Source organism: Cuculus canorus, chromosome 2 (genome assembly GCF_017976375.1).
Source record: "Cuculus canorus isolate bCucCan1 chromosome 2, bCucCan1.pri, whole genome shotgun sequence".
Taxonomy (NCBI): Eukaryota; Metazoa; Chordata; class Aves; order Cuculiformes; family Cuculidae; genus Cuculus; species Cuculus canorus.
In genome coordinates, this window is record NC_071402.1 from 125,795,817 (window position 1) to 125,807,909 (window position 12,093).

At 38.8% G+C, this 12,093-nt stretch overlaps 1 protein-coding gene across 4 annotated transcripts in view; it reads right to left on the reverse strand.

The window, feature by feature from the left end:
* Nucleotides 1-3,295: 3,295 nt before the first annotated feature.
* Nucleotides 3,296-12,093, reverse strand: part of SNX10 (sorting nexin 10) — a 36,525-nt gene continuing 27,727 nt past the window's right edge. For all 4 annotated transcript variants that reach the window (XM_054059776.1, XM_054059775.1, XM_054059778.1 and 1 more), the window contains exons 6-7: nucleotides 6,463-6,678; nucleotides 3,296-6,030 (exon numbers count right to left, since the gene is read on the reverse strand). In XM_054059776.1, coding sequence (XP_053915751.1) covers nucleotides 5,952-6,030; nucleotides 6,463-6,678 — 295 coding nt within the window. In that variant the 3' untranslated portion in view covers nucleotides 3,296-5,951. The remainder of the gene's footprint in view (nucleotides 6,031-6,462; nucleotides 6,679-12,093) is intronic.

A 12,093-nucleotide genomic window follows, 5' to 3' on the forward strand; every position in this document is an offset into this window, starting at 1 on the left:
ACAACTGCATTCAGTAGTGGGGCAGTCATTAACAGGTTGCCAGGAGAGAAAATAAAAGCTCCTAGTGTGTTTCTGTACAGTCTGCACTCAGTGTTATCACTATTACATCAATGCCTAGAAATGATAATGGGATGAGGGCCCTCCACAGCTAGGCATCATGGAAAAAATATATTGAGAGTTCATCATGAACCAGCAGACAAAGGGAGCTTGCCTACTCTTGTCTTTGTACACAGGAAGTTGAGGGACATCACATGCGGAGTCAGCCCTGCTGCAGCAGCGCAGCAGCCCGTCCTCACCCCTAGATCTGGTCCTCAACCCCTCCCAAGCATCATTTTCCCTAGCAGTGAGGGTGTCATGGTCCAGGCTGGAAGACAGGTACCTCCTGGCTCCTCACTTCCCCAGGATCATGATCCAAACCACTCCACCCCTAAACCGCTCTTGGCAGCCCAGAACCATCTCCCAAGACCTCTGATGGCACAGCGCCAAGTGCTCAGTGGTTCCTGGGAGGTTTCATCTGAAGATCTGTCTGAGCAGAAACAACCCCCATATGGATGAGGCAGACCTGTCTTTCGGGCACCTTCCCTTCCACCACATCAGAGCTGCCTTTGCAGCATTTTCTTTGCTGTGGAGCCAGGAAAGCCCCAGTCCGATGCCTTTGCTGTCCAGGATACATCCCTCCTCTCCCTCCCCCTTCCCTGCTCCATGCATAAATACACATTTCTCTCTTTTCTTTTTCCTTTTGTTATTTTTTTTCCTCTTTCCCATTACTCCTTTAACGCAGAGCAGAGCTGCTGATTACAAAAGAGGCAGTTTGACTCCAGCAATAGGTCTTCTTCACTAATCCTCACTGTCATGGAAATTCCAGCTGCTACAAGAATAAGAGGCTCAATCCATATTTGCCAGCTCTAATATGAAATCTGTCAGGGCCCAAATTAATGAGTTCCAAATTCCTTACATCACGATAACAGGTTAAGACTGGTCAATTAATTACATAAATCCTTCCCGATTCATTGTGCATTTTCAGGCGAGATTGTGTCTTACATAACCGGGTGACACAAGGCCTTTCGGCTCTTGTTGTTCGGCAGAAAGGCCTCCGCTTGAGTGCAGCGCCTGCCACAGAGGCTGCTAAATGTCACGCCGTGGCTGGGTCTTAATTGGGTTTGAATTAAAAAAATATTTAAAATATAAAAATATTTATATATATATAAATATATATACAAAAATATAAAAATATATAAATATATATTATATATATAAAAATATATAAAATATATAAATATATAAGATATATAAATATATAAGATATATAAATATATAAAATATTAGAGATATAAAATATATTATAATAGTTAAAATATAAAAATATTAAAATATTAAAAGATAACAATATAAAACATAAAAATATTTTAAATGGGGATTTTTTTTATTTTTTAATTGCGGAGCCCGTTGCTGCCTCACCGCGGGATGCCACAGCGACCTGGGATGCTGCCTATTTTTTCCCATTTTCCCTTTCCCCCCCCACCTCCCCGCCCCGCAGCCGCCTCCCCGTTTCTCCCGCTCGAGGAGCCGCGCGGCTGCGGGAGGAGCTCCGGGATGGGGGGAATCGAAGGGGTGGGGGGCGGTAAAACGGAGAAATAAGCGGGAAAAGAAAAAAAGGGAATATGTTAGAGCATCCTCTCCTCCGAGGGCACCAAACGGGGGTCGCTCTTCTCCCTGCCCCACAGCGCCCCCTGGCGGGGAGACAGCCGGGAGAGCGGGGGGGGGATGTGGGATGGGGCGCTGCGGGGGGGCAGCACCGCCCCTCCATCGCCGTTGCCATGGGTTGCGGTTGCCAGGAGATACGGGATGAAGGCTGGGCAGGGTCTGGCTGCCCGACAGCCCCCCCCCCCCATCGCCCCCGCACGGGAGGGGCGGAGCGCAGCGGAGGGGACGGCGGCCCCAGGTAAGGGCTGGGAGGGGGAGCGCCACCTGGGATGGAGAGCCCCCCAGGGATGCAGGAGAGGGATGCGGACACCCCCCCCCGCCCCGGGATGCAGGAGAGGGATGCGGACACCCCCCCCCCCGCCCCGGGATGCAGGAGCGGGATGCGGAGCGCCACCCGGGAGGGGGACCAGCAGGATCGGGACATCCCCCCCCGGGATGCAGGAGCAGGATGGGTAGCGCCCCCCGGGATGCTGCCTACCTTTTCCTTTAGTGTTTTTTTCTTTATTTTTCCCTGTTTTTCCCCACACAGACGTGTGGGCTACGGCGGACAGAGTGGGGGTCGCCCATTAAAAAAATCGGGGCCGAAGGAAAAAGCTGGCTGCATGTTTTAGAGGGTGACCCGAATCATTTTTCTAAGGAGATTTTGTTCCAGAAGGAAATGAAGCGGTTTAAGACGTTACAGAGTAGTTTCAGCAGCGAAGAAAAGAACAATTGCGTCTTTCCTAAAGGATTGAGGTCGCGCATTAAAAGAATCAAGGCAGTATCGGAAATACTGAGCTAGATTTTTGCATCGTCATAAAAGCTAGTGGGGGAAAAATCCTATGCCCTAAATTCTCCCTGGATCTCAGTGCTGCTTCTACTCCTGCAATGACAGGGAGAGCACGAAAACATAGATGTTTCATTATAATCACCCCTGAACACGCTGACTTATTAGATGATCTTTAAGGTCCCTTCCAACTCAAACCATTCTAGGACTTTAGTAGCTGTGCTCTGCCTTCTACAAGGCACCAAGTCACAAATATTGTGTTCCGACATAATTTAAATACTGCTCTGGAAAAAAAAAATTTCAAAATATCACACGTCCAAAACAAAACAAAACAAAAAAAAAAAAAGACTCAGCCACAGAATTTGGCAGTGTTAGATGATAGGGCATTTAAGATCATTAATTTTCTCAATGCCTGTAAAACTCCAGCGGTATTTAAATGAAAATTTTCACTCGGAAAGACCTTTTTCTCATTTTTCTTTAAAGTATATTTCAATGACACTATAAGTAACAGGTTACTTAATACCAGTTTACAATATTCTTGTTACAAATTATAGAATTTGATAACACATATGACTTGAGTTGTTTTCATTTCTTCATATTTGCTACAAAACCAATAACAACAAACCCAAATCCAGTGCGAGTGCATATATATACACATATACATATACATATACATATATATACACATGTGTATATATACACATGTGTATATATACACACACACAATACAAGAATAGTTGAAACGTAATTACACATGGTAATTCATAAGGTGATTAGGACACTGAAAGAAATAAAACCTTTAAAGATAAAATAAAAAGTGGTAAGTATCTACTTAAAAACTTTTAATAAATCATCACAAAAATGAGAATAAGGTTCTAATCAAAAAACAAAGCAAAGATTTTTGATCCCAGAATTATTGCAATTGTATATAAATTAGCAATAGTAATTAGATGATATTCTAAATTAGATCTTAGCCTGTTTAACATTATTTAAAACTAAAAAAAATGAGAATCAAAATATCAGTAATCAACTGAATCAGAACATATTAGTGTTGAAAAACAACCAAATCCTTCAAGTCACAAGAGATATTGCAAATAAATGTTTCATATAAATTTGCAACAGTTCCATTTAAATACTCCAAAGTGAAACAAAATGTCTTTAAGCATTTATATGCAGTTACATACGGCTGATACAAAAAGACACACTGGAATATAGAATACTTTTCCTTCCCCTTTAAAAAGAACAATTCCAGTAGCACTAGCTACACAACATTCAAAAGAAATATTTAAACACATTTCTGTCAAAGCTAAGAAAAAAGTTCTGCTATAATAGGCTCAGCATTTTTAACAGGGTGACAAAATAAAGAACAACAGAACTATTAGAAAACAAATATTTATTTCAGAAACATCTTCATTTGCAAAACACTCACTGGCACACAGATAAGCTCCTAGAATTAAAAAAATAAAAAGCAGCCACAAAGACTCTCAAACTTTGTATTTTTGCAACTTTTTTCAGATATTGAGGAGCATTAGTGGGCCAGAATTGTAAAGTGCTTCAATGGTTTAACTTAATCTTTTTTTTAAAAAAAAAAACCAAAAACAGATGCAAACCACTACCCTAACACTGCATTAAATAAAAACATTACTATCTTTCTAAGACATTATTCCAGTTTTTGGTTTTATATTTTTCCCATCTTTTAAATAAATTTGCTAAACAAGTTTTCTTGTTATGTGCCATCTTAAAAAAAAAAAAAAAAAGGTCAAATAATCAAACATCTCTGCCTGGTAGTAACAGCTATTTTTAAGCTACTTTCAATGATAACTTGTTGCTTTAATTAAATGTTATCACTTCTACAGGAAAATAGCTTTGCTGTTAACTCACACACAAGCTGAGAGGGTGAACAGATACATCTGTGCAATTCAATAAGACTGAGTAAAAAGAAACATGGGTATTTATCTTAAAAAAGTGCTACCATCAACAAAATACAGTGACTTAAAGCAGTCACCTAAGTGATGTTATCCTGAGGCTACTAAAACATGTTTCTAAAATTACACAGATTCCCAGCTGGATGCTGTAAAAAAAAGCATGCCCACGCACGCCTATGCTAACCTTTATCAGCTACCCATTTAATAATCTATTGTTTCTGTAATTCACAGGTTTTAAATGTTCCTTCTTTGAAAGCATCCACAGAAATCCTAAAAAAAAAAAAAAAAGACCAGTAACTACAGGACTGAAGTTAATGGGAGCTTGGCTAGCGTGATCAGACCCCCAAGCTCTTCTTAATAGCAGTTAAATGTCAAATATAAATACAACACCACAGTGAAACATATTCCTTTGACAGAATCTGAGACAAGACACTACGCAGCTGCTGTTAACAACAATGAACAAACCTGACGTTTAATCAAAATAAGTGTTGGTGGTTATGAAGTTGCATTCAAGCCTGCCTTTTGTTTGTGAAAAAGTCAATATTCCAATGTGTTAACTACAGCCACAGTGAAATCAGCAGCTTCTGTTACTCCCAAAGAGTGAAGAGGTTCACGTCCGTACAGCATGTTATAGCTACGTAATTATCATCATCTTGGAGAGGGAGATGCATTCCATTTCTAGCTGCTAAACTAAAACATCTCTCCCAGCATCTTCAAATACAGATGCCTGAAGTTAAACATGCAGAAAATGAAATCCTGGCCCCAGTAAGGTCAATGCAAAATTCAGCCATTGGTTTCAACAGATCTCATCCAGGATTTTCACTGGGAATGAGTATCTGTAATTCCCTGGGAACTGAGAATCTCCAGCAAACCTAGAAATGATGTCTTTTTAATAAATATTTCTAACTTCTAAACAACCACGCTCAAGAGCTTCAGCCTTCAGTTCTTATGCATGATAAACCCAAGCTTTCTATAAACATTACAGAAAGAGCACAAGAAGACAAATATATCTCAAATTGTCAGCAGCATATAGTTTGTACAAATGTCATTTTGCTGATGTTGCTGAGCTACTTTAAAAAGTTAATACCTTGTGGGGTATGTAATTTCATCAGCAATGTCAAATGACTTCTAAAGAAGAAACTTCTCTGCAGTAATTACAAAAAGATGCTCTGAATACATTTGATAGGATATACCAACTTTTAAATTGAGGAATTAAACTACCCTTATTTTTCAGATCCAAGACATGCAGTCACTTTGGGAAATACTTTAATTACCACATATGTCAGTGGAGCACGACTTACCCAATACTGAGATGTTAATAGTCACAAAAACCTAAATGCAATAGGCAGCATGTAGACCTGAATCAACATACATAATAAATCAACAACAAAAAAGTATCAAGGTTTGAAAATTTTGTAAGAACATACGGTTGTACTGACGGCATGTCTTTTAAGTACGGGTTACTAGCCAGCCATGTTTACATGGTATGCGTAACCAGTAAACAGAGCACAAATCGTTTTGTTCTGTCCTTAAGATAGCAACACAGGAATGATTTTTCATGATTCTTCAGAAGCTGGGCTTGGTTTACATCCACATGAAATGCTGTCATCACCAGGTCTGAGCCCAGAGAATGAACTGCAGAAAAGGGGAGAGGAAAAAAAAAAAATAAAAGGAGGAAATTGGTTTTCACAACACACTCAAAGCCTGAGTAACAGAGGAGAACTTTAATTATCTCCAGTCACAGAGAGAGACAGGAAATTTGGACTTTTAATTAGCCATTTGGAGTGCAGTTGGATATTTTTTTAGCAAGATAATTTAAACGCGAATAATTCAAGTCTGACTAAATGAAATTCACATAATCAGAATGCAGATAATTGAATTTCTACTGCATTCATTAATTCAGTGTGGAGGTGTGTGTGAAGACTTCTATGATGAGCTGTCACAGCTCAATAAAATCTCAGTCAATTAATTTTTTCATTATCTTAGTATTACATCAACAAAAAAGTGAAGCATGCGCATGTGTGTGTGTGTATATATAATCTCAAAGTAAGAAAATACAGAAATCACCTCTCTGAATCAGAGTCTGTGTCGTTTTTCCCATTTTTTCTCTCTTCATCTTCTATAGGAAAACGTCTGTTCAAAGAAGCAAACTTATGAATTGCATCAGCAACAGAGTATTTGGTCTGTCCGGATACACAAGCCTCTATATCTTCTGGGCTTAGCTGAGTCTGTAAGAAGAGGTGAAGCCTGCTGTCCGAAAGCAACAACGCATCTTGTAGGATCCTAGAAAAAGAAAAGCCAAGTGTTTCTATACAAATATACACACACACATATTCTAAAATGTTTTACCAGAATAAATCCTAAATCAGTAACAGAAGGTAATGAACATGTTAAAATGATTAGGTGTGTGTTAGATTCTTATTACATTATTTGGAATTTTAGGCAAGTAAAACCACAAAGTTAATAGTTAAGCACATCTGCTATTAGAATCACTTCAAGGACATTTCTTCCATTTAACCATCTGTTATTGCCACATGGATCAATTAATGATTTTTAGGCAGTTCAGGCATATACTCTTAGAAAAATCTAGTCTCCAGTTGAGAACTTTTTTTTTGTTTAAATAGCTAAGCTTTTCTAAAAATTACAAGTTGCCAGCTTTTTTGGTGGGAAAAGTAAGTGTTGTACAGAGACAAAGAACTTCAGACACATGCGGTATCCGGACTTCAAAATACCGGAAAACAACAGAGCCAAAACTAGCCAAAATCATCTACACTTATTTATAAATATGCATGCAATTACGCTAGAATAAATATGCTAATACTGAATGCTGATTTACATTTATTTGTAAACAGTTTTCAGGGAATCTTAAATACTACTTTGTCCCAGTTACTATTTTGAAAAGTCCATTTTTATCTTTCATTTATATATATTTTAAATTAAGTCTTCAAATAAATTTAGCAGAGTATTTACTTATATCAAGTGAGAGTAAATACAACACAACACACTCCCGTAACACAAAGTTGTAGATACTTTTACAAGGACTGAGAATGCAGAATCATTATCACTGTTTCAAAAGAAAACGCAACTGTGCTGCAATATTTCTCTAAAACAGCCATTCTTTAATACACAAATCCTAGAATGATTAACAAGAGACTCGTTTATATGTACATGTAATATTATCCACATAATAAAGTCAGAACCTATGACCATGCCAAACAGTACTCCACAGAAAATTAATAAAGTATCTTTAAACACATCAAAACTATCAAGAGTAAATATTTACTTATTTCTACCCATTTACGTAGATTACAGTTGTATCAAAAAAGTCATTGCTATGCAATAGGAAACAAGAGATGACATTAATCTAAGAACTAGTAAGAGCAAGAAAGAAATATTGCATTCTATAGGTACTCTGACTAAAATGAAAAGTGTAACTGATTAATTCCTTCTCTCAAATAAGATTAATGGTGTGTTCAGACTGTAATGTTTTAAAACACAAATACATTCTGAAAAATGTTCTCTAAAGTGGCCAATATTACAATAACATTTAATAAGTAGACTAAAGGATATCTGGCTTTGTCTAAGCCAATGAAAATCTGTCAAATCAAAATAAGCAATAAGAGGTATCTAACTGAAAGGTATCTAACTGAAAGGCACATTTCATTTGCCTAGGTAAACACGCACAGTCTCAACCAAATAATTCAAACTCTGACACCTTCCAATGAGGAAATGTCTGCAATGACCCTAATGATCTACCAGGTGCATTTGAAATTCAGATTCAGAAGGAGCAGATTTCGCTGAAGTTCAAAATAAGCACACTTTCATACCTAGAGAGATCCTTTCTAATCCAATCGAAATTCTTAAAAATTTACTTAAAAATAAACATAACAAAAAGACATCCGTAAAATCAATGCGTGCAGTGTATTAATATACAGAAAAACTTCACAGTTTAAAAGAAGCCAGCTCTGTAAAAGGGATTCAAAACACAGAATTTACAGATCTACACACCTTTACAGCAACAGCTTCATGAATAAAGTTTGAAAAGCCATCATTCAGTGGCCACTAGAAAAGGATTTCAGACTTAACTTCATAAACATACCTTCCAAACAAAGGCAAACATTGCAACAAAAAGTAAAAGTATCATCCCACACAATAAATCCACCTTTATAGTTTACACACATGGAGGAATAAACACTCTCCTTCGTCTTTTCTTCCCCTTAAAAAATATGAAAAATAACACGCTGGAGTTTACTGCAGTAACTACTGTTTTTCCCAGGCTTATGAGCACAATGAGGGGATGCACATTTCTGCAATTCTACCATTTGCGTGTCTAATGCCAAGTATCCCAGCAAAACGCCAGGACGTTAAATTCTGTGGACGGCATTTAGTTTCACAGATTTTCCTCTTGCTGGACCTTCAAAAGTTTCCTGTCAACTAGAGAAAACACAAGTAACTAACTGTTCATGAGATTACACAACACTTACAGCTCTGTTGCTGTTTGAAATGTATTTTATTTTCTTTATAAAATAATGGGTAATCTTTAAAATTGATTTTAGATGGTTTGAGGCATTACACCAGAGAAGTAATGAGCACTAATGTCAATGATATTGGACACAAATTCATTTTAGCTTTATTTCATGTCCAGTACAATTCTGCTAAGCCTTGAACTGCTAAAGCACTGTTATTAACTCGGCAGTAACCTAACACATGGAACAGCAAACAAAAGTGATAAGAGTACAGACTGATCAGGACCTCAAGGCTACTGTCCTTTTTCTGTAGCTATAATTCAATTTCCAATTTTACTTTACATTGGACTCATTATTTCACAGTTATTTTCTTTTCTGCTTTATAGTGCCATCTGGAGGCAACAGGAGTGAAGAGAATCCAAGGCAAAGAAATGGAAAGATGTTCATAAACCTAATCACACTTGTGTGTGTATATATGCGTGTGTTCATAAGGGGATGGAAGGGACTAAACACTGCATTTTACAAACCATTTGAAACCATCCTGAAAGCAAACCTATGAACACCTTCCACCCGGTAATACTCTAGAAGTATTTCTTCTTTCTTTTAATTAAAAAGTAACTTCTGCTTTTCCTGCTACCTCTGAACCAACAGGTTAGATTGCTTTTTAATTGCATCCTTCAAGCAATCAAAATGAAAAATAAATTCTGTGCCATCCTTAAGCGTTATGCCTTCCCATTCAAAATACTCCTCCTCTGAGGAAATAACCATACATTTGTCAGCAGATGTTACTAGTAGTATTAAGCACTGGCAGAGCAGTTGCTCTCCAGGGCTTTCACTGTCCTGGGGACTCACTGTCTGAAGGGTTGTATATCTGAAAAATAGATTTGTCTCCAAGGACTTCAAAAGTGAAAACACCACCTGACAAATCAAAAAGGCAAGAGGAAAGGCAGAGTGTCATAATATTAATACTCAGATGTCTTAGCAGAGGCTGAACACAAGCACAACTCCAACACAACTGGTAGCACTCCCAGTATTTCTCCAACAGTTTTATTACAGCCAGTGTCAGTGCAAAGCTGTGGTTATGGCAATGTAAATCAGTTCTCACTGCCGTCGTGCTAATGGAAGAGTAATAGCTCATGGTGATAATTCCTATAAACTGACTGGGCATATTTAAGAGAACAACAGACTTCCTATGCACGCCTGGGATACGAACGAAAGGCTGAATCCTGCGAGTCTTGATCCTATCAGTAGTCATTACTTGTCAAAGATCTCACTCCTCTCAGCCAGATTGCTCACATGCATAATGACTACTTATATGATTAAGGAGGCTGCAGGATAAGGCTCTACATATGAATTAGAGATAATAAAATCATTTTTTATTCGTGGCCATGTGAATCATTGGTTGTAAGTATTCTGTAAATGCTCATGACCTCCAGACCTTTAAAGAAACAGGGACAAAAAAATGTCACTTCACAACCAAAATGAATGTCATTTTTGAAGAAATGCTGGATACTATACAAGGAGAAATTCTCCTTCCCTGCATTACGGCAAGAACATTTGTAAAAGACAAAACATGTGTTTTGTCTTATTTGGACAAGGTCCAAAATCTGGTTTTCTTCAACATGATTTTATTAGGTATATTATATACTGTTCTGCTGGAGGAGAACAACATATGGCTGAACAGTACAACTTAATCCTAACTAAAGATTTCCTGTATCTACTGTAACCTAATACAATGACAGATGCACACTTGCATGCGTGTGGAAGGTTAACACTCCGATGTTGTTTTCAACAAATTTACTCTGCCCGTTTACATCATATCAAAAGAGCAAGGGGAAGGAAAAAAACAGGAGTGCAGAGGCAGGGAGGATGACAGCCTGTGCTATGGTGCCCTCTATTGAGCATCCAGCCCCTCACCCCAGCTCACAGCCCACAGTAAACAAAGCCCCAGTTTCCTCTCAAAAGAGGCCAACTGTGTTTCCCCTCTTTCATTTTTTATAAGGGAGAAAACGTCACTGAGAGCAAGCAACTGCAAAGCAACTGCTGGGCATCTGATAATGCATACAGTTAGGAAAGGATTAAGTGACACAAGCCTGCTAGGCGTTACTCTCTTTGCTCACCAGATAGGAAATATTACCAAGGCTCCACTGGAAAGAGGCAGCCACCACCCACCCGATGAGACCCTACCTGCCCCAGAGCCACTCATGCTCCTACCTGAGCCCCAGCAAGCCGGCATCCATCCCCTTTGGAGCCAGTCTCCCACTCTCCGCATCCCTGAGAGCGCACCCAGCGGAGACACCTCTGACAGAGAGTCCTCCAACCCTGCGCCAGCTCCTGCTTGTGGGACTGTGATGGGGAGAGTGAGGAAGGCAGCAAAACCCCAGCTGACTCCAGAGAACGGCTCTGAGTTTTGGGTGGCTCCTTTGGCACCAAGTGAACCCAATGCACAGCTGTGCAGAGCAGCACCACTGTGCATGCCCTTCACCCCCTGTGGATCCAATCACTGCATTTCTCAACACTCCTAGTATCTCTTCCACCCCATCATAAACTGCATATTTGAAAACTAACTGAAGACTAATTCTTTTCCTAAACCACACAATTTTGGGGGATTCAATTGTGTGCAACAAAAAAGTGTCAGAAATTTAACCCGACTTCATTTAAAATGTTTTTCTTAGTTTTCTAATAAGTGAGCACAAATGATCTTCTATGGAAGTAATCTCAATCCCAAAGTTAAACCTGTGCAGCTAAAAAGGGATGAAAGCAAACAGAATCTTAGAGAGCCTAATGTTATAAGATAGTGTTTTAATTTTGACCTCCAATTTAATAGTAAACTTTTCCTGTGAATTTACAGACATCCTCAAAGGTATGAGGATGCTTTCCAGGAAAAACACAGTTTTCCTTATTCTTACGAAGTAATTTATAATTGAAGAGGGGCTGGCTGACTTCCGTTAATGCAAATGACCTCTTGAAATATTAAATTATGCTCAGACAAGAAGTGAGCTTTACAGCTCTTTATCATTCAAGAGATAATAATCCATTAGACAAGCACGTCTTACCTTGCAAATGTGCAGTAAAGCCACACCAAAATGGGACATCTGTTTCTAGATTTCACCAAAGAAGTCTAGTGCTTTTGGTTTAGTGTCCAGCTGTTGGTCTAATTCTCATGCTACTGTGCTCAGCATAGAGAGGCCTCACAAAGTCTCTATGCACCTTGCCCTGTGCTAACTCTTTC